Raw genomic sequence first — 25,475 nt, 5'->3', positions numbered from 1 at the left:
CAACAGTTCCAACTAGCGCAATGAAGACATATACTCGATTAAGGATTGGACACACTATCATAACACACGCCCACTTACTATCGGGTAAAAGCCCATCCATTTGCCCCCTTTGCTATGACACTGCTTCTATCAAACACTTACTCACACTCTGTCCGATGCTTCACCCAACAGCCCACAACTCTGGCAACATTGATCTCATAAAACTACTAAGTGAACCTTCAGAAAAAAACTTGATGATTGTATATAGATTCTTAAAAACCAACGATTTGTTAAAATATATTTAAGCAACTTACATCTTTACTAACCCTTGGCAAATAGAATTTTTCACCTAGTTATAATTACAAGACGGCTGAAGGCCTCGTAGCCAGTGCTGCGTTTATGTATTTATATAATAAAACTCTTTTTGTTATACTATGAATTATTATAAATAAAAATAAATAAATAATTTTCGCACTGTGAAATAAGAATGTCGTAACTTTTTTTCCAAGAAACATGTTTAAAAAGTTTCATCAAGATATCTTGATGTTTTCTTTTCATTTAATTTCTCTCTTAAGCTTAGTATCCAGCTCTCAAGAAATGTAAAAACTTCATATAAAAAAAACGCTTAAGAAATGGTCAAGAAAATTTCCTGCAGTAAATTTTCTTGTGCTAGTATGCAGCTCTAAAGAAATCTAGTACTAATTTCACTGGTTTACAGCAAAAATGTTCCATGAACGCCACTATCCAATTTGTATGTGGAATCGCTCGCTGATTTCGAAAATCGAGTACATTTTTTTTTTTATGGATACGTTTTTGAGATATTTGCAATTTACCGTTATTCGACCAAAAAAAAAGGTGTCTTCATTTAATCATGTATATCTCACTGACCAGTTGGGCAATCTTACTGCAAATTATAGAAAATAAAAGTGAATGAAATTTCCTAAAAATATTACCTACTCCATTTTTCCATAGGCCTTATAATTTCTGAGAAATTGATTAATCACTTCGTGTTTATAAATTTTTTTATGAAAAAATTAAAAAAAAGTAAACTTTGGCGAGGAAAAAATTTTAAAACAAAAGATATTTTTTAAAGTTTTTTTATTTTATATGAAGTCCTCTTTCTTTAAACGTAAGCTACCAACGAATAAAATCCATGGATAAATAGGAAAGTTGTACATGATCAAATAAATATATCCAAGTCACGCAAAGTCAATGTATACGTATATGCGCTGTTTCTCTTAAGTAAAAAGTCTATTTTCATGTCGTTTTTAGTTTTTATAAACTCATTTATTTATATATAAGTAATATATATTAAAACAATGTGTTATTTTTGTCTTAAGTTGATGTTCTTACATTATAGTCGAAATGATTATGTGTTTTGTTTTGTCGTTTATTTAGTTTAGGATCGGTTTCTCTTATGAGAAACCAACAGTAGTCACCCATCATACCGACGTCCCAGAAACCTTGGTATCGATTCTCAATTAATTTCATTTGCTGGTGAAAGCTTTCGCCATGCTTGTCATTTTCGTCTCGGAATGCAGAAAATGAATTTTTAAAGACATATTTACGCCTGGAGAAAAAAGAAAATGTAAATAAGTAAATTATAAAATTTTATATAATTCAATTAAATAAGTTTTGAATAATTACCCATTTCTGCATAATTTTTGATTAAGTCGCTCACTATCTTCTCGTAGTTTGGACTTTTGTGTTTACCGAGAAAAGAAGAAACGACCATTTCGAAGGAATCCCACGCTGCTGCCTCAACTGGTGACAATAGTCCTTTGAATTGGTCATTATTTATCAACTTTTTTATTTGGGGTCTAACAAATATACCTTCTTTTATCTTGGCCTGGGAAATATTTGGGAAAAAATTTAGCAAATAATTGAATGCTTTGCCTTCTTTGTCCAACGCCTTAACAAAATGTTTAATGAGGCCGAGCTTGATGTGCAATGGCGGAATGATTTTTTCCTTCTTTACAAGTGGGACGTATTTGATATTATCCACACCAATTGTAAATTCAACTCTTTCCGGCCAATCCTTAATGCAATAGTGGTCTTTACGAGCTTCAATATCCCATTTGCAGAGAAAGCAGCAGTGTTTTGTGTAGCCACTTTGTAGACCGCATAACATTCCAACGACTTTAAGATCGGCACATATTTTCCAGTCATGCTCTTCATATTTGATGAATTTTAACAATTTCTCCATTACCTCGTATGTTTCCTTCGTGTTTACTGCATGTGCGATCGGGATCGAGGGCTTTTTGTTGCCATTATGCAGTAATACGGCCTTCCAGCTCAGTTTATTGCTGTCTATGAACAATCGCCACTCCTCGGAATCATATGGTTGACCAAACTCTTTGAATAATCCTGGAATGTCTTTGCAATAGCATACATTTTCTTCCTTCGTATAGTGTTTGGCAAATGGTTCGTGACGATTTCTATAATATGTCACCTTAACATGGGGTGACACGAATTGAAATTGTTGAATACGAGAGGCATGTAGCTCAGCTTTTTCCATGGATAATTCCAAATCTCTAATCCAATCGTTTAGTTGCGCTTGTGATAGAAAGTTTCTCTCGTTTTCCATTAAAAATTCATTACAACTTGATTTCCCATATTCAGATGATCCTTCAGATACTGCTGTTGACAACGAAACTGGATACGCAACTTCAGCTGAATGTGGAACTGGCAATGAAACGGTAGATACGTTAGCATAAATCACTTTTCTTGATTTTCCAAAGCCAAGTACTTTTGTCATACAAATATCACAATCTTCTGAGTGGCATGTAGGTTCTCGCCATATCATTGGTACATTAAATTTCATGTATCGCCTGAAAAAGAAAAAAATTAAAAATTACTATTAAAGCATAAGTTTCATAATTTTAATACGTACTTTGTTGATCCTGATTCCCATTGAACCAATATTATTCGACACAAGGAACACAAAATATTCGGAGTCCATGGTTTATCAATATTTTTAGGCTCAATACCAAAATATTTTGAATATATAGATTGGATCGAATCTATAAACTACCTCCGATGCCGTACAAGAGTATATTCACATCACATTCACAGAACATATCCGGATCGTTGGTACTCTCAAATTCTCGCGTACGTTTACTCATTTTATTTTTAAAAATAGCTCACGGTTTCTTATATTGTAATTATAAACTGGAACCGGCGAGCCTTACAGATATTATGAACTTTCAAGGGGCATTTATCCTTATATATAGCTTGATCGCGAAAAAATAAAAAAAGGCAAAACCTACCTAAACAAAAAAGTTCCTTCATATTAACGAGCCGGGAAAAGCAAATACTGCCTGCTGTTGATGATAGCCTTAAAAAATTAATGAATTTACCAAGATATTTGTGTGTGCATGTAGGTATGCATGTTTGAATTAAATTTATTTGCATTAGGAATTTTCCGCAACTAATTACCCTTCGAAAATCTGCCTGTATACATACACACATGTTAAGCAAATTAACATGACTACAGGGGTTTCGAACCTGACACCTCTTGCTTTCGATGCAAACAACCTACTAAAACAGTATTTGAGCATTACTGTTCTAAAAGTATTATTTGATTTTTTTAAACGAATAGCGTTATTAGTTTATTCTAATGATATTCGAAAACAATCCCACCCCTACTTTACACACTACATACGCATATACGTATACATTGACTTTGCGCGACTTGGATATATTTATTTGATCATGTACAACTTTCCTATTTATCCATGGATTTTGTTCGTTGGTAGCTTAGTTTTTTATAAAGAAACAAGACTTCATATAAAATAAAAAAAATTTAAAAAATATCTTTTGTTTTAAAATTTTTCCTTGCCAAAGATTATTTTTTTTTAATTTTTTCATAAAAAAATTTAAAAACACGAAGTGATTAATCAATTTCTCAGATATTATAAGGCCTATGGAAAAATGGAGTAGACAATATTTTTAGAAAATTTCATTCACTTTTATTTTCCATAATTTTCAGTAAGATTGCTCAATTGGTCAGTGAGATATACATGATTAAATGAAGACACCTTTTTTTTGGTCGAATAACGATAAATTGCAAATATCTCAAAAACATATCCATAAAAAAAAAGTTTACTCGATTTTCGAAATCAGCGAGCCATTTCACTTACAAATTGGTTAGTGGCATCCGTGGAACAAAAAACAAATTCACATTTGTGGTCCAGTGTTTTTAATAGATTTTTTCAATAAAATGCGAATATGGAAAACCTGGTTTTGCGAAGAAACATGAAATCAACAATTGTTTCTTGAAGGAAATTTAAAGTAATCGTTAAATTCATGCTAAATTAGTTAAAACCATTATTAAGAAGTACATCTCATTTTGAAATGTTGTGTAAAACTTACCAATCATCAACAACATTCCTTAAATCGCAATGAAAATATTTATGTTGCTACACACATACATACATATTACGCACAAGGTTTATTTTCTTTGTTTATTCTCTCTTGCTCTTCTAATGTGGATCATTCACAATGCGTAACCAGCTGTCAAAATTACTTTAAGAAATAATGTATTTTTTTTCTTGAGCAATTACTTAAGAGCTGGATACGGACCTTTATAGAGGTACGCAGCAATAACAAGTACACAGCAAGTACGAATGTAGTAAATATGTAATAAGATAAAATTATGTACATAATATGCACAACATATATTTAGGAGTTTCACATAGTCTCATAAAGTTATAAGTTAAAACGATCCGAAAACATGCGTTCAGAGTTGTACTTGAGAAACTTATTTTGGTATGCAATCCAACAACAAATTTTTTAAACTAGTATAAAAATGTTTGATTTTATGATTTTACGGTGCTGTATGACACGTTGTGAGTACCCCAATTATGTACATACATATATGTGACCTGGTCTACGAAAAGGGGGCTTAGGTGTCAAAAAAAGGAGAACAATTAATGAGATAACGAGAAACTGACAATTATTTTTAACAGCTTTTCCCAGAAAACTAGTTTTCGCACGTTAGCCTCCTTTTCGTAGACCAGGTCACATATATTTTTAATAGTGTGTATTTGTTACGTTCATTAGATTTCGACATATACATACATAAGTACTTTATAAGGGTAGGTATCAAGATGCCTACGAAAAGGAAGTTCCACGAAAGTTAAGAATTAAGCAGATGTTAAATTTGAAATTTGTTACTGAACGTGTGTATCTTTTATAAGCGACAGTCGAACTTTATTTATTTATATAGCAGGATAGTGAGAAACCTCTATAAGCGAAAAGGAGATTGTACTCCCTTGAACTCTCGCTTCTCCAGTTCATACTTACCTAGGTTTGACTGTAGGTAGGTAGGAGTGCAGCACTGTTGTATTTCGGTCTCAATTAGCACTAGCTGTTCCATTTTGGTGCACTGGTCGTAGACCTTTATGCTATTGCTATCACGGCTACTACTACTACTAGCTATTATTGTCCGATATGCTTTTTGTAGACATTCATTCAAGGTTTGATGCTTGATGGATTCCAAGTGTTCTGTGTCGGATCTGCGATAGTGCAGGACATTCACAGAAAAAGTGGAAAAATTATTTTCTTATTCCCTACCAGTTCGCAGCTTCGGCAGATGTTGTTGATCTATTGATTTAGGACATCATTATGTCCATAGTTCTTCTGATTCCAACATACAAATTATTTTAATCTTATTGCAGAACATGTTGTTATTTGGTGAATATAGATGTCAATGGGTAGCTGGTGCAGGATCGTATTAAGCGCGTCACTCGGACATGACTTGATTGCACCAGTAACACCTACACATGTTGTTCTTTATACTCCATTTAATTTTCTTATGTTGTATTGTTTTTTTAGCGCTAGCTACCATACCAGTGCTCCATATGTACATAAGTATAGGTCTTATAATAGCCGTACACATCCACATTTATACTAGTTTTAATTCCCAAAATCTTACTGCTTAATTTATTCTTTTTCTATATTTGTTTTCCAGGACAATTTGGTGTCAATCTCTACCTCTAAGTATTCAGCTGAGGGGTTAGAGAGAGTATTGTACCATTTAGCACGGGAAGTTGAAATTAGGGGATTTTGGTTTTGCTTGTGAACAGCATCAGTTCTGTTTATCAGAGTTAACACCTAGTCCATTGTTGTTAGTCCATAGATATAACCTTCGTAGTGTTCTTTCCATGATTTCACTGACTATTGAAGGAAACATGCTTGATACCAACAACACTGTATCATCTGCATAAGCTACTGCTTTCACCCCTCCACCGTTTAGTTGGAGTAATATTTCGTTGAGCGCTATAATCTTCATATTCTTAAGCATCGATTGTATCCATCTGCACACCGTGTCGTCTACGCCACCATGTGTCAGAGAATTAATGATCGTACTTACTTCTATAATATTAAAGGCTCCCTCTATATAGAGAAATGCAGCCATTGTGTTTTGTTTGTAATGTAGTGATTTTTCAATTACACTTATTACATCGTGAAGGGCAGTTGTGGTTGATCGTCCTTTTATGTATGTATGTTGGGACCCCGATAACGCATCTGCCATGGTTGTTCTTATGTGTTAGTCCCTTAGCCTTTCCAGTACCTTCAGCATAAAAGATGTGAGGCTTAAATGCCCAAAATCCCTAACATTATCGTGTGTTCTTCTGCCTGGTTTTGGCAGGAACACCACCTTAATTCTTTTCCAACTTCTTGGGATGTAAAACAGTTGAATGCTCGCTTTGTATATATTTTCCAGCCTTTTAATTATTGGTTCTTCCAACTTTTGCAGCATTATAGGCATAATCCTTGCTGAACCTGCCGCTTTAAATGGTAAGAAACTATTTATGGCGTATTTAGTTTTCCTTTTGTCTATTATCAGGTTCGGGTAGTCAGCTGGGTTTGCCAGTGGTTCTGGTTGAACCTTTGTTGTCGTCGTCTGCTGACACCCAGGGAAATGCGTTTCAATAAGTACCTCCAGAGATTATTCTGCAGAGGAGGTCCAAGCATTTCCTTCTGCCTTTATGTAGGCAATATTTGTGTGATCTTTGGATAACATTTTTCTCAGCCTAGCGGATTCTCTGCAACTTTCTATCGATGTGCACCAAGATCGCCATGAGTTAGTTTTGGCTTTCCTTACTACTTTTTTGTATCTTTTTATGATATCTTTGTATGGTTGCCAGATTTTGGTTCTGAAACTCTCATTGAAAGCTTTCCTTAGTTGCATTCTCAGGTTCTTAAAATCACTATTCCACTAAGGAGCAGACTTTCTTTTCTTTAGGACTGTTAGCGGAGTGGCTTTATTGAATGTTGTTATTAAGATATTTTCTATTTTCTCTACCTCCTTATCAAGTTCTTGAGGACTGCTGATACTATTTTTGTCCCCTTTTTCAAGGTTTTTTGTTGCTATTCTTGTAAATTTTTCATAAGCTGTTCTTCTAGAATTTCGATATTTGAGAGGAGCACTGAATTTCTCGGAAATGCTGAAAAGTATCCAGGAGTGATCCGACATGGATGGCTCATCGGACACTCTCCAATCATCCACAATAAAACTGTCTGTGTTATATCGTGGTGTATATGCTGGAGCATCATCCTTTTTCTTGTTCTCGACTAGTCTTATGAGCGAGGCCAGTGGTATATCCTCGTCATGAGCCACGTAGGCTGAGACCAAGCAGAAATTTTTTCACTTGCTCCACCGTTACCAACCTGATGTCTGCTGTATTGTAATTTATACTTATGTATAATTAATTTATACGTTTATTGATAAGAAGGCATGCCCTTGGTTTACCTTCATTACGTGTGTAAAAAATATTGTAGTTCCTACTGTTTAGCCCTTTAATGGTGTCTTCATTAATCCAGGGCTCCTGTACAATGCTGATGCCGATGCCCGTCTAGTCTTCGAGTGCTGTAGATTTATCTGTACACATCTAAAGCTGTTGTTCATCTAGGGATTTTTCGCACTTAGGGGCAGCCAAATGCGAGCACGAGATCTTTTCGAGATCTCCTTGGCGGGTATAAACCTCAGTTAGATGTCTACAAAATCGTTGCTAATTTTAGCTACGCTACCCTTTAGGAAATCCAGAGAGCCCTCGTCCGCGTACTTGGGGACTCTGTAGCGCCTAAGGGTTTTAGAGGAGCCAAACTCTGGATGGGGATTTGCAGGATTGACGAGTACATAGCTTAGCACCATGCTCGACAATCTGACGTCGATCTCCACCCATCGTTCCTGCATTGTGCATGGTGAGGAGAAGTTGCCATCTATAATCGCTACCTGTAGGCTGTCTCTGGCGACATCCCAGAAATGTTTTGCTTTTGTAGGGTTGCTTTTTTCCTCTTCACTCCGCCTAAAATGTTTGGGCAGAAGGCCTTGCGGTTCTGTGATCGAGCGATTAAACTTTTGGGAACTGCTCGGGTTTGTGTCTTCGACTTGTTCGGATTGCTTCCTTTTCAGGAAGCTTTCGTATTCCTCTGCTGTCTGTTTGAGGCGCTTGATTTTCTCCTCATCAACTGCGGTGCCGGCTGCCTGATCTTTGGCAATCTTTTTAAGTATGAAGACAGCAACCCGGCTTTTCCTCAGTTGATTCTGGGATTTTTTGTGTTTCTTTCTCGGTTTGTCTCCTCTAGCTGTCAGTGCACTTTGGTTGGTGCTTATGGCAGCTTTAGAGGTGGAGGCTTCCACTGACTTGGCGGTTTTCCCTGCTGACACTACCTTGGCTGGTACGTCCGGTAGTACTCTTAATTGTCCATGTTTGGTTAAGTAGGCCGGAAAGGGTTGGTCACTCGTCTGCAGAGGCAGTATGCGGACAGAAGGCATTATTAAATGACCTCACCCGGGAATCGGTGGGGACCGTTAGCGATCAGCTATTCGTTACCTCCCGCTGACCATTCAGCCTTCGACACGGATACCTCAAGACCTTGGCTTAGGGTGGTGTTGGTGCGGGTATCATCATACTTCCACAATAGGAGATGGGCGTAAAACCGAGGGTTTATTCCACCATATCACCATTGTGGGAATTATGAGGTGTCCCTCTTGGTTCGTATTAGTAGAGTTCGTCCCCATTCAGGATAAGCACCTTACTATTACTTAAGCCCCTTCGCTACGTCAAGGCGACCAACTTAAAGGAGAGGTTTGGCTGTATTATATATGCCTTGCATTTTAGTGTAGAGCTAAGTTGTGGCACATTATACGTTTTCGATTAAGGACTTTTTGAGGTCGTGGCAGTAATCTGAACTTATGTACCAAGTTTAATCCAAGATATTTTAATTTTAATTTAAATTTCAGAGAGAGACAGATTCAAATTATAAATAATTTCTTTACTTTTCAATTTTCAGTTCAGGTACCAATAAATATATTAGGATAAAATTTTGCCAATTAGGGTCTTTAAGGTGTACCATTCCAAGTCTAAGAATTTCTAAAATTGGGTCATAATTATTTAAACCCCCAGAACCAAAAAAGGTGACCAAGTTCCTATTACTGACTTTATACCAAAAGTCACTTAGTGTATGAGTCATATAAATAAAATTAGGTACACATCTTTTCCTGAATAAATGATGATTATATCTAATAGAAAGATTTCCATACTTCCTTCAGACTTTATACCGCATATATCGCCCAATATAAGAGTTATCTTAGTTAAACAGGAGTACAAAGAGATGCCTGCTATAAAATTGTGTCCGACTGATGCACTCAATACGCTCCTGCATTAGCTGCCTATTGACGTTTTTAACCGGAGAGTAGCAGAATATTCTGCCATAAGAATACAGGAATTAAGAAGTTGAAATAGGAAATATTGTGAACATAGCGCCATACTGGACAAGTAGAAAATCAAATTATATTCCGCCAAAATTACATTTCAATCGCGACTTCGGGACGAGGACACCCTCTAGAAATGAATGGAGAAGAGGTTTGGTAGAAGATAATGATGCAGTATACTCCGATGATCTCGAGATCTCTCTCTCTCTCTCTCTTTCCGACTACGAAACTTAGCCAGCATCTTTCAAGCGAAGTACTAGGTACACAGAGACTTTGTGGTGCTTTATTAAATAACTACGGGAGGATACAGAAAGCAACCATATACATGGATAGTCAAGCAGCACTACTACACTAGTTAGCAATAAAGGCTTTAAGCTCACTGGTGAGCCAGCTCTCCCTGCTCTTAGTTTGGATTCCCGGCCACAGGAATTTTTTAATGAAAAAGAGGGCGAGTTGACCAAATTGGGAGCTTCTTTAGAACAATAATGAAATGAGAAATGTGATAACACTACAACCAGGGATTTACTGCATAGGTTCAGGAATAGTATTTTCAGGTTAACAGCAACTATAACGGGACACCGGCCGTTTGGAAAAGACGCGAAAAAAATGTGTCTGCCCCATAACAATATTTGATGCAGCTGCCCGCTAAAAGGGAAAAAGGCAACAGTCTTTTACTTTCTTTTTGAGTGTCCAGCTCTAGCACTAACTAAACACGGAATATTTGGAAAAAACATCCAGCGCTATTTGAGTAAAAGCGGTAGCACTCATGCCTGCCTACATACCTACATCCCTGGTGAAACTAAGCGAGCTTGTTATTCTACTTACAATGTATGTTTTTTCTGAAAATGGATATAGTAGGACGGAAAGAATGAGTGACTTATAGAAATTTGTTTTTGTTCGTCGAGAGAGGACTTTACTTTTCAATTGCCTCCTTAGTACGAAGTAGCATCTGTTGGCCTTATCCATTCTGGAGAAAGCAGAACTAAAGGAGTGATTGATAAGGCCAATGATATCAATGTTATCAGCCTACGCCAGCAGCTGTACAATATTATTGAAGATTGTACCTTCTCGGTTTAGTTCTGTAGTAGGTTGAATAAGTCAGACGAAAGAGAGTCGCTTGTCTGAAACCTCGTCGAACGGCTCGGAGAGGTCCTTCTCGCTCGTGACGGAACTTTTGATGTTGCTCAACGTCAGCTTACACAGCCATATTAGTTTTGTGGAGCTACCAAATTCAGACATCGCGACATAAAGACAGCTCTTTTCGTGCCCTGAAATCGATGAGGAGGTGGTGCGTGTCATTTCTCTTTTCACGGATCTTGTCCAGGATTTGGCGCATGGTAAATATCTGATCAGTTGTTGATTCGCCAGGCTAAAGCCACACTGAAAAGGTCCAAGCAGTTTGTTGACGGTGGGATTTAATATTTCACACAATACACTCGACAAAACTTATACGCGATGTTGTGAAGGCTTATCCCACGGTAGCTGACGCAGATTGTGTCGTCTCCCTTTTTGTGGATTGGGCATAGCACACTTAAATTGCAGTCGTTGGACATGCTTTCATTCGACCATATTTTACAAAGAAGCTGATGCATACTCTCTATCAGCTCTTCACCTACGTGTTTAAATAGCTCAGCCAGTATTCCATCGGCCCCCCGCTATTCGAACTTCTTCATGGTCGGGCAATTGAACATCTGCTTCATCGTCATCGATTAGCGAATCGGGTTTGCTTTCTTCTGGCGTTATACTTCCACTCTGTATCACTTAGATCCCTTCTTTTCGTAGAATTTTCGAGCGTTACCCCTGCTGGTCAGCTTGTCAAGCTTTTCCTACTCACGCATTTCGGGCTCTCTCTTTTTCTGTCTACAAAAGCGTCTCGTTTCGCTCTTCAAATCTCGGTATCTAGCCTATCACGCACGTGTTGTAGTAACGTTCTTTTGCATTTTCCGAAAACGAATAGTTTCGGTTGCAGCTGTACGTTAGGAGCTTGAAATGCCGTTCCACGGTTCCCTTATACCGAGTTGTTGACGAGTGAGGGAGGAGTGCAAGTCGTATAGAAAATCGTTGGGCATGTGTAGTAATTGCAGCTTCTCGATGTCGAACCTTCCTTGTGTTTGTTGAGGGCGGTTTTAGCTGCACAGAGGCGGGTGCGAGTCCAGGATGCAACAAGATAGTAGTCCAAGTCGCTGTTAGGACCTCGGAGTGTAAGCTATATTAGTATTCTGAAATATCCTTTACTCTTTATTTGTATAATATAATAACGATAGTATGTGAGATATCTTAAGAAACTCAGTTCGCATCTTTTGTTTTAATAATATGTATGCTAAATATGATAGTCAAAATCCAACTGATATGATTGGCTTAAAATATATATATGTATGTGTTTTATATTCGTAATTAGGTAAGGATGAAAAGTTGATGATGCTGTTAGTATGTAATGTATGATATTATTCTGAAAGCTTAATTAATGTATGTAAGAGGGAAAGTAGTGGTGTAATTCTTAGGATAACAATGTAAGGTAAATGAGTAATATAAATGAACTAAGCATTAAGCTGTGAATGCATGATTTAAATAAATGTAAATATATGTTTAATGTGTGTGCCGCCACATAAAAAAGGAAAATGGTAGTAAAATTTGTTTGTTTTTAAATTATGAAGACACTCTTTTTTGACTTCTATGTATTGTAGTAGAAATATCACGAAACGAGTAAGCTGGCAGTTAAGGTTTCAGCCGATCGATGCATAGTGTAGTATTTTTCATATAACTGTTAATAGTCCGTCACGTGGTGATGCAGTGGCGTAGCTACAACTGCGGGCGCCCGGGACCAAGGATGCTTTGCCTCCCCCCCCTTTATCTACCTACCTACAAGTTTCATGAGGTGGTTCGAACAAAAGTGAATTTTTACAAAATATCTTCGATATTAAGTATATAAAATTTAGGAACTAGAAGCCACGCACATTCTGAAGTTCCAAAATTCTCACAATGCGGTTTTTGAGGAACTTGATAGTAAACTTACAAGACATCTTATTAAAAGCCATAGAAAAAACCCATTTCGCCCTATATCTTGTACACTTTTGACACAATTTGCAGGAATTTTTGCCCGAATTGGAGTTTTTAAATACAATTTTTGAAAATTTGGAGAAATAAAAGTATTTGTTACATTCAAAGCATAGGGTAACTGTGAGAGTGACACGTCGCTAGACAAAGCTAGAAAAGTGCATCTTTAAGTTCTATTTTTAAGAAAGATATAATACAAATTCAAAGACTGAAGGGTACTCGAGTAAAAATTATTATTTTTCATTGTTATTCAGATTACACAGTACAACAGGTAATCTGGGGGGGGGTGAGAAATTCCAAGTCAGGGTGATGGTACTAGGTCAGTATAGTAAAACCCTCAAAGGGTTTGGCGTTCGTATGTGTCAGTTTTTTTTATGACCTTTTAACTTTCACAGTAGAACAGCTAATCTGGGGGGAGAGAAATTCCAAGTCAGGGTGATGGTACTAGGTCAGTATACTAAAACCCTCAAAGGGTTTGGCGTTCGTATGTGTCAGTTTTTTTTATGATCTTTTAAATTTTATCTTATGTTATAGTGAACGAAAATTGAGTACCAAATATAGTGTGTAAAAGCTGCTACAGTCGTCTAATGGATTGGAAAAATAGATAATAGTGGTTCGCGAGTTATGTTAAACTACGTTTTTGCCAAAATGTTACAACTAAGCGAAAAAACATGAAGATAAGGAAAAAATTTAAAAGGTCATAAAAAAAACTGACACATACGAACGCCAAACCCTTTGAGGGTTTTACTATACTGACCTAGTACCATCACCCTGACTTGGAATTTCTCACCCCCCAGACAATAATCCCAAAAATTTTCCGCAGTGTTATTACATTGTGAGTGTACAACTCTTTATCTTTTATAATAAATTTTGTAAAAAAATTTGTTGAAGTATTCTTCTGAAAATTAAAAATCAGCGAAGGTCGTTTTGCCGCCCCCAAGACGTTGCGCCCGGGGCGACGGCCCCCTGGTGTGTTAGAGCTGTTGAGTAGTTATTTAAGTACTGCATCGTTTGTTTGAGCACATGCAACATCTCAAATGTAACTACTGTGTGAATGACATCGACTCGAGAAAAGGCGTCCGCAACGATATTACTGGAACCAGGTATGTGCCGTATATCGGTGGTAAACTCGTCGAAATTGCTATGGTAAAGCGCGTTGAAAAAAATGTTTGATTGCTTCGTAGATTGCGTAAAGTTCACGATCGTAGGTCGATAGTTTTGGACCCACTCGGAAGGGTGGTGCGCCAATAGTTTTACGTTAGCGAAAGCTTTCTGGCAGTGAAAATGCGTTTTCAAGCGATGTTGTCTAAATTAATGGAGTTTTTCATTGATTTTAAATCCTTCGAACTTAGGCGTTGCGATTGCTACTCAACTACAGAAATAAAAATTTGAAAAGTCAAAATTAATAATTAGTATTCTTCTTCTTAATTGGCGTAGACACCGCTTACGCGATTATAGCCCAGTTAACAACAGCGCAACAGTCGTTTCTTCTTTTCGCTACGCGGCGCCAATTGGATATTCCAAGCGAAGCCAGGTCCTTCTCCACTTGGTCCTTCCAACGGAGTGGAGGTCTTCCTCTTCCCGGCGGGTACTGCGTCGAATACTTTCAGAGCTGGAGTGTTTTCGTCCATCCGAACAACATGACCTAGCCAACGTAGCCGCTGTCTTTTAATTCGCTGAACTATGTCGATGTCGTCGTATATCTCGTACAGCTCATCGTTCCATCGAATGCGGTATTCGCGTTGGATTTCTAGGCCGACATTGTTGGTGGTGTTTACGCTAGTTCCAAGATAGACGAAATTATCTACAACTTCAAAGTTATGACTTTCAACAGTGACGTGAGTGCCAAGTCCACCGCACAATGATGGTTTCAACGTTTTCGTTCTGGTGTAGAGGTGGTCGAAGATGCGCCACGCTCCGGAAGGCCTGTCGTCGAAAATTGCGATAAAATCGCTGAATTGGTCGAATAAGACCGGCATAGTAGCAGCCGTAGTATCGGTCAAGAGCTGGACATGAGTCATCAAAAATTCATTTCAATTTCAATAAAAAAAAAAAAATTTAATACAAAATACCGCAAAACTTTTTTGGCAACCCATTATATTTTTTAGTGTTACAGTGTGAGCCTGTTTAATCAAATGTGCTGGAATGAGAATTGAAATCATGATATATACTTTACGCCATAATGATTCATTTAACTCAATTAACAAAATTTGTTTTAGAAAATTTTAATAGTAAAGGTCTAAGCTCCCTGATTGAGCGACTAGAGTTCCACATACTTGCTCGAAACTAAAGTTTTCTTTTACGCGTGAAGTAGGGTCTACAGATTTTCGGGAAAATCACATCGTTTTATATTTTTTAAGGTTCAATGGCACATCATTTCTAACACAGCAAGACACTAAGTTGCTTAAGTCTTGTTACAACTGACATTTTTCACTATTTAAAGTATATGATTCAAAAAATTGTACATCGTCGGTATATAATAAAACTATTGAATACTGAACAAGAACCCAATTGGACCAATATGGTTTCCTTGAAAAACGCCTGAAGGGACATTAATTAAATCAGAAAGGGTATTGCTAAACATTACTTGTTCTGTCGTATTGCTAACCCATTTTAAAATACTGAGAAGATCTAGGTTTTTCCAAAAGAATTAAATGGTTTACTTCTACTGGAATTTGATTGAAGGAACGATTAAGGTCGGTGGTTGAATAGCAAGGCGTACCGTGCAAACTTGCGATCTTCTAAGCATCGAACTGGGTGCCGAACAGGGTATGGTACGTTCGTTGAGACGACGGTAATCGCCTCTTTTTAGGCCCGAGATGTACATCTGATGACCAAGGGCTATCTGATGCTACGTTGTTTTGCGAAATTTGTTTGGGTTTACAATCGGGACGTGTAATCTTAGGATATTCGGCAAGTAGTTGCCAATTGATTCGGCTGTGTGTGATCAACTGTACAGTCACTCTTCTAGTTGTGCCTGAGGTGCACAGTGGTGTGGTTTCGTCAATGAGGCGATGGTTTTTTATATATGTATAGTGTAAATGATTGGATTGGACACATCTGCTCGTATGAAGCGCCATTTTAACTCTCTGCTAAGGCCGATTTTAAAAGCGATAGTTACGACACCGTAAGTATTTACGGGTGTTCGGTTAACTGCAATGAGTAGGTAGCCGGGCGCCATCTTAGTATAAGTTGCTCGTTTGTGAAGATAGACTGTGACTTCGGAGCCCTTGTTTATTAGAAACTGTGTGAGTAAGTGTCAGCTCGTGAAAAAGGGGAGATACGATGGTGGGAGAGAGACCCTCCCCTTAACGTATATCATGTTTGCTTCCCGCTTGTTAGCAACCAGGTGCGCATTTTTGAGCCAGGTTACCAAACTTTTCGTGATACCAGTAGTTCCTGCTGATGGACATGGCAAGAGAAACCGATCTGCTTCTGTTGATGTTACGTGAACGAAAACATTTTCTGCAGTGGTTTGACGGGTGTCCAAAAGCTTCTGAAGACATTTCGTGATGTGAGCGAGTTATCGTTCTACGGCTGTAACATTTGAGTCGTGAGTTGTTGTAAGCCATGTTGCAGCTATATTATGCCGCTGAGAAGGTTGAAAAACGTCGAGTAAGCAATCCCTGAACTCCTACCGACAATGTGAAAATGGATGAAAGCGGAAGATAAGCCCGCTTACTCCCAATATAACGTTACTATTTAAAGCTACTAAAAGCGCGAGATGGTATAAAAGAGCTTTCAAGGAGCTGATGTGAAAATTGTGTGATGGACGTAGCATCGCCCACTTTTTGGTGAAATCACATATCTCGGGACCCGATTAACCGATTTCGACTAAACTTAGTACGTGACATTCTTCTCATATTTCTATGTTGCAGTGTGAAAATCGACGAAATTAGACTACAACCACGCAATACAATGAGATAAAATTTTGCACGAATAATACCTTTCAAGTATGCGACATTATGACCAAAAATTGTATAAATGGATCCGAAACTGTTCAATACCGTAGGTACCGAATATTTGAACCCAGTACTTATAGTTAACTTTTACTAAAAATATAGGTCAATGTGCGATATATGTAGAGAAAGCGTACTTATCTAATAATGATGCATTTTTGTGCTTAGAATGAGTAACATCGGTTGAAAACTCACCCTAGACTCCATATAACAAATAAGCTTTAAATACCTGAAAGTATTTCCCAAGCTGTAATGTAAGATGTATAAGAATGAAATGTTCAGTTGTTTAATTAAAAGGTTTACCAACACCTGAAGGTATTTCCCCTGATTGGATCCTTGCAAGTCGCAAAGTTTTAAAATGAAAGGTTAACTTAACCCTTTCTTACTTGTTTAATTTTCGAAGGTGTTGTGTAAAAATTCTTAGCAATTTAAGGATGCTTCAGTGAGTGGTTGCAAAAGTATTGTAATTCCTTTTTAGTTTTAAGCTACTATCATACTCTGTGGTTACAAAAAATTACGAATTGAAATTTGGACTGTCCTCATCGGTACGTTCAAATTGATTACTAAACTTAGGCTACTAAATCATATTATAAATAATATTAGAAAAAAAATCAATTCGTGGAATTTAAAAGGATTCACTGTGTCCATAGAGAAATCACAAAATACAAGGGTAGGCCAATAATATTTTGTATCACCCCTAATTTGAGATACCAAGAGAAACCAGGTACTTCTCCACCTGACCTCTCCAACAGAGCGTTGTTGAGGCCAATGACATAATTTTCCTCGGCGTACGGCTGGAGCTGTACCTTCTTTATTTATCTCTCCAACGCGTATTATTTTTTCCAGAAACAGGTTGAAGAAATCATTTGACAGGGATTCCATTGTCGGAAGCATTGCTTAGTATCGTACGGGTCGGATAGATCTTTGCCGATCGTAATGGAGCTTTTGGTATTTCTCAAGGCCAGCTTACACAGCCGTATTAGTTTTGCGGGGATACCAAATTCAGACTTTAAAATCAACGAAGTGGCGTGGCGGTATGTGTCGATCTTCCTTTCACGGGTTTTAACAAGGTTTGGCGCATGGCAAAATTCTGGTGGACAGTATATTTTCCAGTTCCAAAGTTGAACTAATAAGGTCAAATAAGTTTGCTGTTATTTGCGATGTTCAGGTAGCTTATCCCAAGGTAATTGGTGCAGATTGTGAAATCCCCTTTTTTTGGATTGGGCAAGGCACACTTAGGTTTCAATAGTCGGGCATGCTTTCATTCATATTCTACAAAGAAGCCGACGCATGCACCTTGTCAGTTTTTCGCCACCGCATTTGAATAATTGTTATTCAGTCTGGTAATTGCTATTTGAACTTCCTTATAATCGGGCAATGGAATATCTGTTCTATCGTCATCGATTGGGGAATCGGTTTGCCATCTCCAGATGTTACGCTTTCAGTGCCTAATAAAGGTTGGGGAAGTGCTCCCTGCATAACATCAGTATGCTCTGGACGTGAGCCACTGGACCACCACTTTGGGTCCTACAAGAGTATGATCCGGACTTCGATTCTTCTCGTAGAATTTTCGAGTATTATCCCTGTCGGACAGCTCCTCAAGCTTTGCATACTCACCCATTCCGGCCTCTATCTTTTTATGTCTGCAAATGAATCTCGCTTTCCCCTTCAACTCTCGGTATCTATTCCATTCCGCACGTGTTCTATTCAATCGTAACATTGCGAGGCTGTCCGCTTTCTGTTCTTTCGACATTTCAGAAATTCAACGGTTTTGCTTGCATCTTGCATAAGGAGCTTGAAATGTCGTCCCATAGGTACCGAGTCGCTGGGACTCCGCTGAAGCTGAAGTTTTAACCGGGAACCCATGCTCCAAACGGGTTGGCTACCGTATCATACAAAAGGGTTACTCACGTTTAGGTATGGTCCTTCAACTGTAACTGCTTACCAAGAAGCATAACTATACCCGGTTACCCTCCCGGTTTAGAGAAATGTTAAAAAGAGAAAACTCGGTCCCTCTTTTGATGCCGATTATTTTTGTTCATTTAACGAGTTTCAACGTGGTCTTTATGAGCTACACTCAGGTGACTCGAAAATGGCAATCGCGGAGGATAATTTGACAAATGGTCACACTCTCGCAAAGGCAGACCGTAGATTGAACGTCCGCGAAATATCTGATAAAGTAAGATATCACAAACCTTGTGTTTTTTATCCACTCCTGGAATCGGCTATCTGTTAAACAGCGCCATTATGTTCTTCCACGTATCAGCTCACTCCTCTGTCTTCTAAAATTTGGTCGAATTAAGGCATTCTCTAGATTTGACTAAAATAAACTGTGAAACGAAAGATTGAAGCACTGGTACGACATTCGGGGCTATCAAATCTTAAAACAGCCACTTGATTCTCAAGAAAACTGTACGTGGGTTTCCCGCGTGAATCGAGAGTAAGATATCTTTTCTTTTACGCAAAACACAATAAGTACCGCAATGTTGTTTAGCGGTATATTCTGTGGTCAAATTTTTTCTACCTCTCTACAACTCGTGCCAAAAAACAATTACATAAACACAACCCCCGTTCAGTAAGTCGTAAAACCTTGAAAATAAATCTTTCCAAAACTCAAATTTAAATTTTTAGCTCCAGAAAATGGAAATAGTCATTATTTTTACTGTTTTTTACTGACGTAGACACCGCTTACGCATAGGCGGAAGCATATGTAGTTTACAACAACGCGTCAGTTGGTTTTTCTTTTTTACAATGTGTCACCAATTGGATATTCTAAAAGAAGCCAGGTCCTCCTTCATCTGGGTTTTCCAACGAACGGGAGGTCTCTCTCTTCCTCTGATTCCCCCGGCGGGTACTGTGTCGAATACTTTCAGAGCTGGTGTGTTTTGTCCATTCGGATGACATGACCTAGCCAGCGTAGCCGGTGTCTTTTAATTCGTTGAGCTATGTCAATGTTGCCGTATATCTCATAAGCTCATTGTTCCATCGAATGTGATATTCGCCGTTGCCAACGCGCAAAGAACCATACCAGTCTAATCACAAAAACTCTCGCCACTAGAGATAGTGACGTTAGACATTCTTCGACTAACCCTGAACGCACTGTAAATGAGTTCAAGGCTAGTATCGCCGCTCGGCTATCTGATTGAATGGTTACTTCGGACCACTTTCGGTGAGAGACTCCACCTCTTACCAATAGCTCTTCTACAGCAGTATAGGGCAATAGATGCCTTTTTTGCGCTCTCCTCGAAATTCGGCTTCCACGAAAGCTTCTTATCCAGGATAAGCCCTAAATATTTCACTGTATCTGTCGGTTCAAGGCGAATACCTCCCACTTGTGCCAGCGGTTCTGAGATATCCCTGCGTCAACTCGTTCACCATCAGACCCATTTGCTTCGAGTCTTTGTTCATTGTGGAGAAACCAGAACCAACGTTTCGGCTGTTAAGGCCAATTATATCGATATCATCGGAGAACGCTAGCAGCTGTACACTCTTATAGAAGATGGTACCTTCTCTATGTAGTTCTGCCGCACGAATTAATTTCTCCAAAATAAAATTCAAGAAATCGAACGAAAGGAAGCCGCCTTGTCTGAAACTTTGAAATTTCGTTTGCTTCATTTTCGTGCTGTCAAAAGCAGCTGTAAAATCTACGAAGGGTGGTGCGTATCGACTTTTTTTCACAGGACTTTTCCAAAATTGGGCTCATGGTGAATATCTGGTCGATTCTTGATTTCCAGGCCTAAAGCTACACTGATAAGGTTCAATCAGTTTGTTGACAATGACCTTTAATCATTCACACAATACCCTCAGCAGAACCTTACATGCGATGTTGAGGAGGCTTATCCCACGGTTGTTGGCGCATATTGTAGAGTCTCCCTTTTTGTGAATTGGGCAGAGCACACTTAAATACCAATCGTCGAGCATGCTTTCTTTCCATCAAATTAACCAAACAAACTGACAAATGGTTCTCATTAGTTTTTCGCTCGGTCGGTTATTCTTCTTCAGACGGGTAATTGCTTTTCGAACTTCTTCATGGTCGGGCAATGAAACATCTGCTCCATCGGCATCAATTGCAGAATAGGGTTCGCCTACTCCTGTGGTTGTGCTTTCACTGCCATTTAGCAGGCTGGAGAAGTATTCTCTCCATAATTTTACTCAGTATGCTCAGCGCATCAGTAACTAGATCACCTCGGGGGGTTGTACAAGAGTGCTTCGGTCTTCTGTTAGTCGCCGCATCTTTTCGTAGACTTTTCGAGCACTACCCCTGTCGTTCAGCTTAACTTTAGTCTACTCACGCATGTCGGGCTCTCTTCTTTTTTGTATGCAATTGGGTCTCGCTTCCCTATTCAACTCTCGGTATCTATTCCGCACGTGTTGTGGTCGATTGTAACTTTGCAAGGGAGGCAGCCTGTTTTCTCTCCGCTGCGACACAGCACTCCTCATTGTACCAGCTGTTCTTTTGCATTTTCCGAAAACCAATGGTTTTGTTTGCAGCTGTACGTAAGGAGTTTGAAATGCCGTCTCACAGTTTCCTTATATCGAGTGCTCTGAGAGAGCAGGAGTGCAAATCGAGTAAAAAATCGTTCGGCTGTCTGTTGTAATTTCAGCTTCTCTACGTCAAACCTTCCTTGTGTTTGTTTACGTGCGTTTTTTGCTGCATAGAGACGTTGCGATCTTTTCTGCAACAAGAAAGTGGTCCGAGTCGATGTTAGGACTTCGGAGCGTACGTACATCTAAAACACTGAAAATGTTTTTTCCGTCCATCACAACATGATCGATCTGGTTGGTGGCTTTCCGATCCGGAGACAGCTATGTGGCTTGATGCATCTTCTTATGCTGGAATCTAGTACTACAGATAATCATATTTCGTGTCCGGCTTACTCGATCAGCCTCAACCCATTTAGGGATGTTTCATCTTGGAGGCTGGATTTTCCTGCCGTTTTGCCAAAGATACCTTGTTTGCTCACTCTTGCGTTAAAGTCGCAAGGACGATTTTGATATCATTGCGGGGCAGCTCTCACATATGCACTCCAGGCGCTCATAGAAGGCATCTTTAGTCGGGGCGAGGGCGAAAATCGGCGAAATGTTGTTCATCCACCGGGGTGAATACCATGACTTGGCCACGGAGTTCCTCTCTCAACACGAATCCCACACCGAATTTGCGCTTTTTTATATGGCCTCAGTCCTTGTTCCGTCCATCGCATTTCTCGGGTTTTGATGATGTCACCCATTACTCTAACGAGAACATCATCTAGCTGAGTATCAGCACCTTCCCAATTAAAGACATTCCAGGTGCATGCCCTTAAACCATATACTCTTCCAAGCTGATGTTTATTTTTCATTGGGGGAGTTTTTTTTGTGGCGGGTCCAGCGTACAACCCTAAGGAAGGATGGTTCGCCTTTTACTTTAGCTCACCTTCAAACGGATGTTCCTTAGCTACCTAGAGGATACATGGTCTAAGAGCGGCGGTCATGATGTGCAAAAGATTCGTTTCTGGCCACTCTCAAGTAAATGGAAATCATAGAAATTTTCTCCCTTGCGTGAACTTCTACATATTATTCCATCCTAATGTTTTTACTGTTATTACATAACATATTTTCCTTAATAAACTGCGAGTAACACCTCGGGCAAAGCTAGTTCGTAGGAAGCGCTTAGTTCAAGTGCGTATGCACAAGTGTTTGCAAGTCTTTTTGGTTGACGCGGAGTAACTTTGCTATTTAATTTACAACATTATGCAAATCCCTGTTTGTGATGACATCATTATATTTAATTGTATACAATATTTATAGACATACATCAATAAAATCTAACTATTTCCCGCATGAAAATTGTCAAAACTTTAACAGTAAATGCACCTCTCTTACAGATGGTAATCAACAATAATGTGTATGATGAAATCATTTGTCATGAACAGCATCAACTTATTGTTTTTTCAAACAATCACACCGGTGCTATCACCAGAGTTAAATCTCGGCTTATACTGCAAGGAGAAGAAAATTACAACCAAGCAGATTTCTTAAATGAGCGTAAGCTAAATAATTTTCTTAATTAATTATTGCCTTAATTTTTGCTATGTTGCTAGATGATAACATTGTGGAACGACGTTCAACACTGCTGTTTGACCACACCCCTTCTACAAAGCCAACCCGTACTGAAATTAAATTAGCACGGGATCTGCTAAAGGAAATGTGTGTTAATGGATTTCCATATATTAAACGAGAATTTTTAAGTGTCTTCACGAATTTCTTGCATACAATTAAGCAACTTGACTATGAAGCTTTGACACAGCTTCTTGGACGTTCAACAAGTATTTGTGAGAAAGGAAAGTAAGTAATTTAAAATCTTAGGAACATTAGGGTGTCCTTTATTTTGAAAATGAATGATTTTTCTGTAAACTCCTCTTAGAGTTTCAGTTTATTAACAAAATATATTCCAAAAAACCTTCTTATTTATAAATCAAACCGTGCCTAAGTAATTTCCAATTTTTTTTTTTATAAATCGAAGTTGTAAAAGTATAAAAATAACAACAGAGAGCTAATGCGGGAGAACACAAATTTTCATATTCATGCATGCTTAGGGTTATACTGATTTTTGCTCCTGAAGCAGGCAGTTTTTTTTAAGACGACCCCGTCAGATATATTTAAAATCGCATCAAAAAATAGGATTGACATTTTTGTCTTCAAGCCATTGCGGCTACTTTGATAGATTATGGTCGAGGGACGCATATGTATTCATAACAAACCAACCGCGACATCTAGCATAAAAATATAGCGGAAGAACTGTAGTGTAGATAAAAATGTTTATTATAATTTGATATATACAGAAATAATTTCGAAACATTGCACAGAGCAGTGCAATATTTAAACGGAAACGAAGAGGTATATGCGTACAATTTCAAACTGGTCATTCCTCAAACATAATGCACTTGCTAAATATTGGGAATAGTAGAATAGAACTGCAATCAATAACGCGTTAATGCTTTATTAAGGGGTTATAATCACTTGCGAGGCAGAAAAAACGCGTTTTTTTGTGAATTTTTTCCAAAGAGGTATTTTATTTTATACATTAATGGAAAAATGTACTTAAACAGAATTTAATGTACTTTAACAATCAGAGGTCTATTTAAAAAAATATTGGATCCCCTAGCTCCTGTAGATGATCTGCGGAGAGACGTCCAAAAAAAGTGCCTGGCGGTGAGCAAGATATCTTTGGTCAAAATTATCTGAAAACCAAAAACCAAAAATATTTAGTTTTGTGATAAATAAATACAGGTAATGGTCGAAGGTCTAGTCAAAATTTTGATTTTTAACAAAATGGCGGCTGTTCAAAAAAAATTCAGTTTTTCATGAAAATTTTTCACTTCAAAGTGGCTTAAAAAATCGAAATTATTGTCCAAAACCTTATTCCTTTGATCATTACCTGAAAAATATATCTGAGTAAGTCGTGTGAAAATTTCAAACTGATTGGTTTAGCGGTTTCGGAGAAATTTTCGTCACCGACTCTGAAAACACGGTTTTGATTTACACTAAATTAAATTTTTTTTCAACTTACATCGTGTCATCTATTCCAGCACCATAAGAGGAACCCCTGCTTCGTCGTTTGCCTCCAAAACGTTTAATTGTTGTTGTCTACGAGCCATCCTCCACTCGAGCGTCGACCCTTACGCTCTTGCGTCCGAAATTGAGATGCGCTCTGCGTCCTCTTTACTCACGTAGGAATGAGCATTGAGTCCAAGTGATAATCCCATAGCACTCATATAATAAAGAAGAGATGTCTTACCTTCATTAAAGACCCGGCTGTAATGTTTGCAGCTATTTCCACAATTTTTGAGCCAGCTGGAATAATTTTTGGAGTTATTTTCCATATCAGCTGATTAAAACTTTCATTATTGTTCTGGGTAAAACCACCAACCCATCGTTCCAAATATAAGTATGTTGATCGGCGATCGCGATATTGTAGGGTGTATGCGCACGGATAGAAAACAAAAGAGGCCGGGCGCCGTCCGTCCGTCCCTTTTGTTAATTGTGTCCGGTGTCCTCGTGTGTGGTGTATATGATGCAGGTGTGTTGAGTGTGAGGTGTGGATGATGAATATGGTGTATGTAGATGTCTTGAGCATGATGTGTGGATGATATGGATGGTGTGAAGATGTGGTGTGTATGTGTGGGGTGTAGTTGTACCGTTGCCGGTACAGGTGACGGCGTTATTGCTGGTGCAGTTGCCGGTGCTGTTGCAACCATAGTTCGGGGCGCTGCGGTAGGCCCGGTGCGTGACGCATTGGTAGCCCGACCGTTGGCGTGGTTGCGACTGGTGTATCTACATCCACGGTGATCTGTGTAGAGAAGATTATCGATTATAAATCTATCAGACAATTAGATATGGGCCATCGTGCCACGATATGTGGCATGAATGGGTCGTCGTATTGAACGACCGGTTTTGTCAGTTTTTCTTCGTTATTATTCGATGGTTTATTATTTTTTAGCGGTTTGTTATTGGCGTATTTCTTGTTTTAGTATTAATTAGTGATTTTTGGTATTAGCGGTTTGGTTTTTTTGCGGTTTTCGGGTTCGCGGTCGTCGGTGGTTGGTAAAAAGCACAGCTTCACGAGCGGTCTGGTTAGTGTTCCGTTTTGCGTACGGAGATCCACGACCCGGATGCGACCGTCGTAGCCATAACGTAGCTTTTCTATGCGGCCAAGCCGCCACTCTTCCAACGGTATCTTTTGTGGAGATCCTTTATGTACTCGTCCTTCCATCGACGGC

The 25,475-nt window shown here is 38.6% G+C and overlaps 1 protein-coding gene and 1 long non-coding RNA gene across 4 annotated transcripts in view; one reads left to right on the top strand and one right to left on the bottom strand.

Moving 5' to 3' along the window:
* The window catches only part of LOC126765255 (vitellogenin-like), a 60,431-nt gene extending 37,289 nt beyond the window's left edge, over window positions 1–23,142 (top strand). For all 3 annotated transcript variants that reach the window (XM_050482948.1, XM_050482946.1, XM_050482947.1), the window contains exons 4-5: window positions 22,581–22,740; window positions 22,797–23,142. In XM_050482948.1, the coding sequence (XP_050338905.1) occupies window positions 22,581–22,740; window positions 22,797–23,044 (408 nt within the window). In that variant the 3' untranslated portion in view covers window positions 23,045–23,142. The remainder of the gene's footprint in view (window positions 1–22,580; window positions 22,741–22,796) is intronic.
* A 697-nt stretch (window positions 23,143–23,839) lies between these two features.
* LOC126765523 (uncharacterized) lies at window positions 23,840–24,777 on the bottom strand. Its single transcript, XR_007668492.1, has 3 exons — window positions 24,494–24,777; window positions 24,266–24,415; window positions 23,840–23,936 (listed from the first exon to the last, which is right to left on the bottom strand). It is a non-coding gene; the product is annotated as an uncharacterized LOC126765523 (long non-coding RNA).
* Between the last annotated feature and the right edge of the window lie 698 nt (window positions 24,778–25,475).

Source organism: Bactrocera neohumeralis, unplaced genomic scaffold (genome assembly GCF_024586455.1).
Source record: "Bactrocera neohumeralis isolate Rockhampton unplaced genomic scaffold, APGP_CSIRO_Bneo_wtdbg2-racon-allhic-juicebox.fasta_v2 cluster10, whole genome shotgun sequence".
Taxonomy (NCBI): Eukaryota; Metazoa; Arthropoda; class Insecta; order Diptera; family Tephritidae; genus Bactrocera; species Bactrocera neohumeralis.
This window is presented reverse-complemented; position numbering and strand designations above follow the sequence as displayed.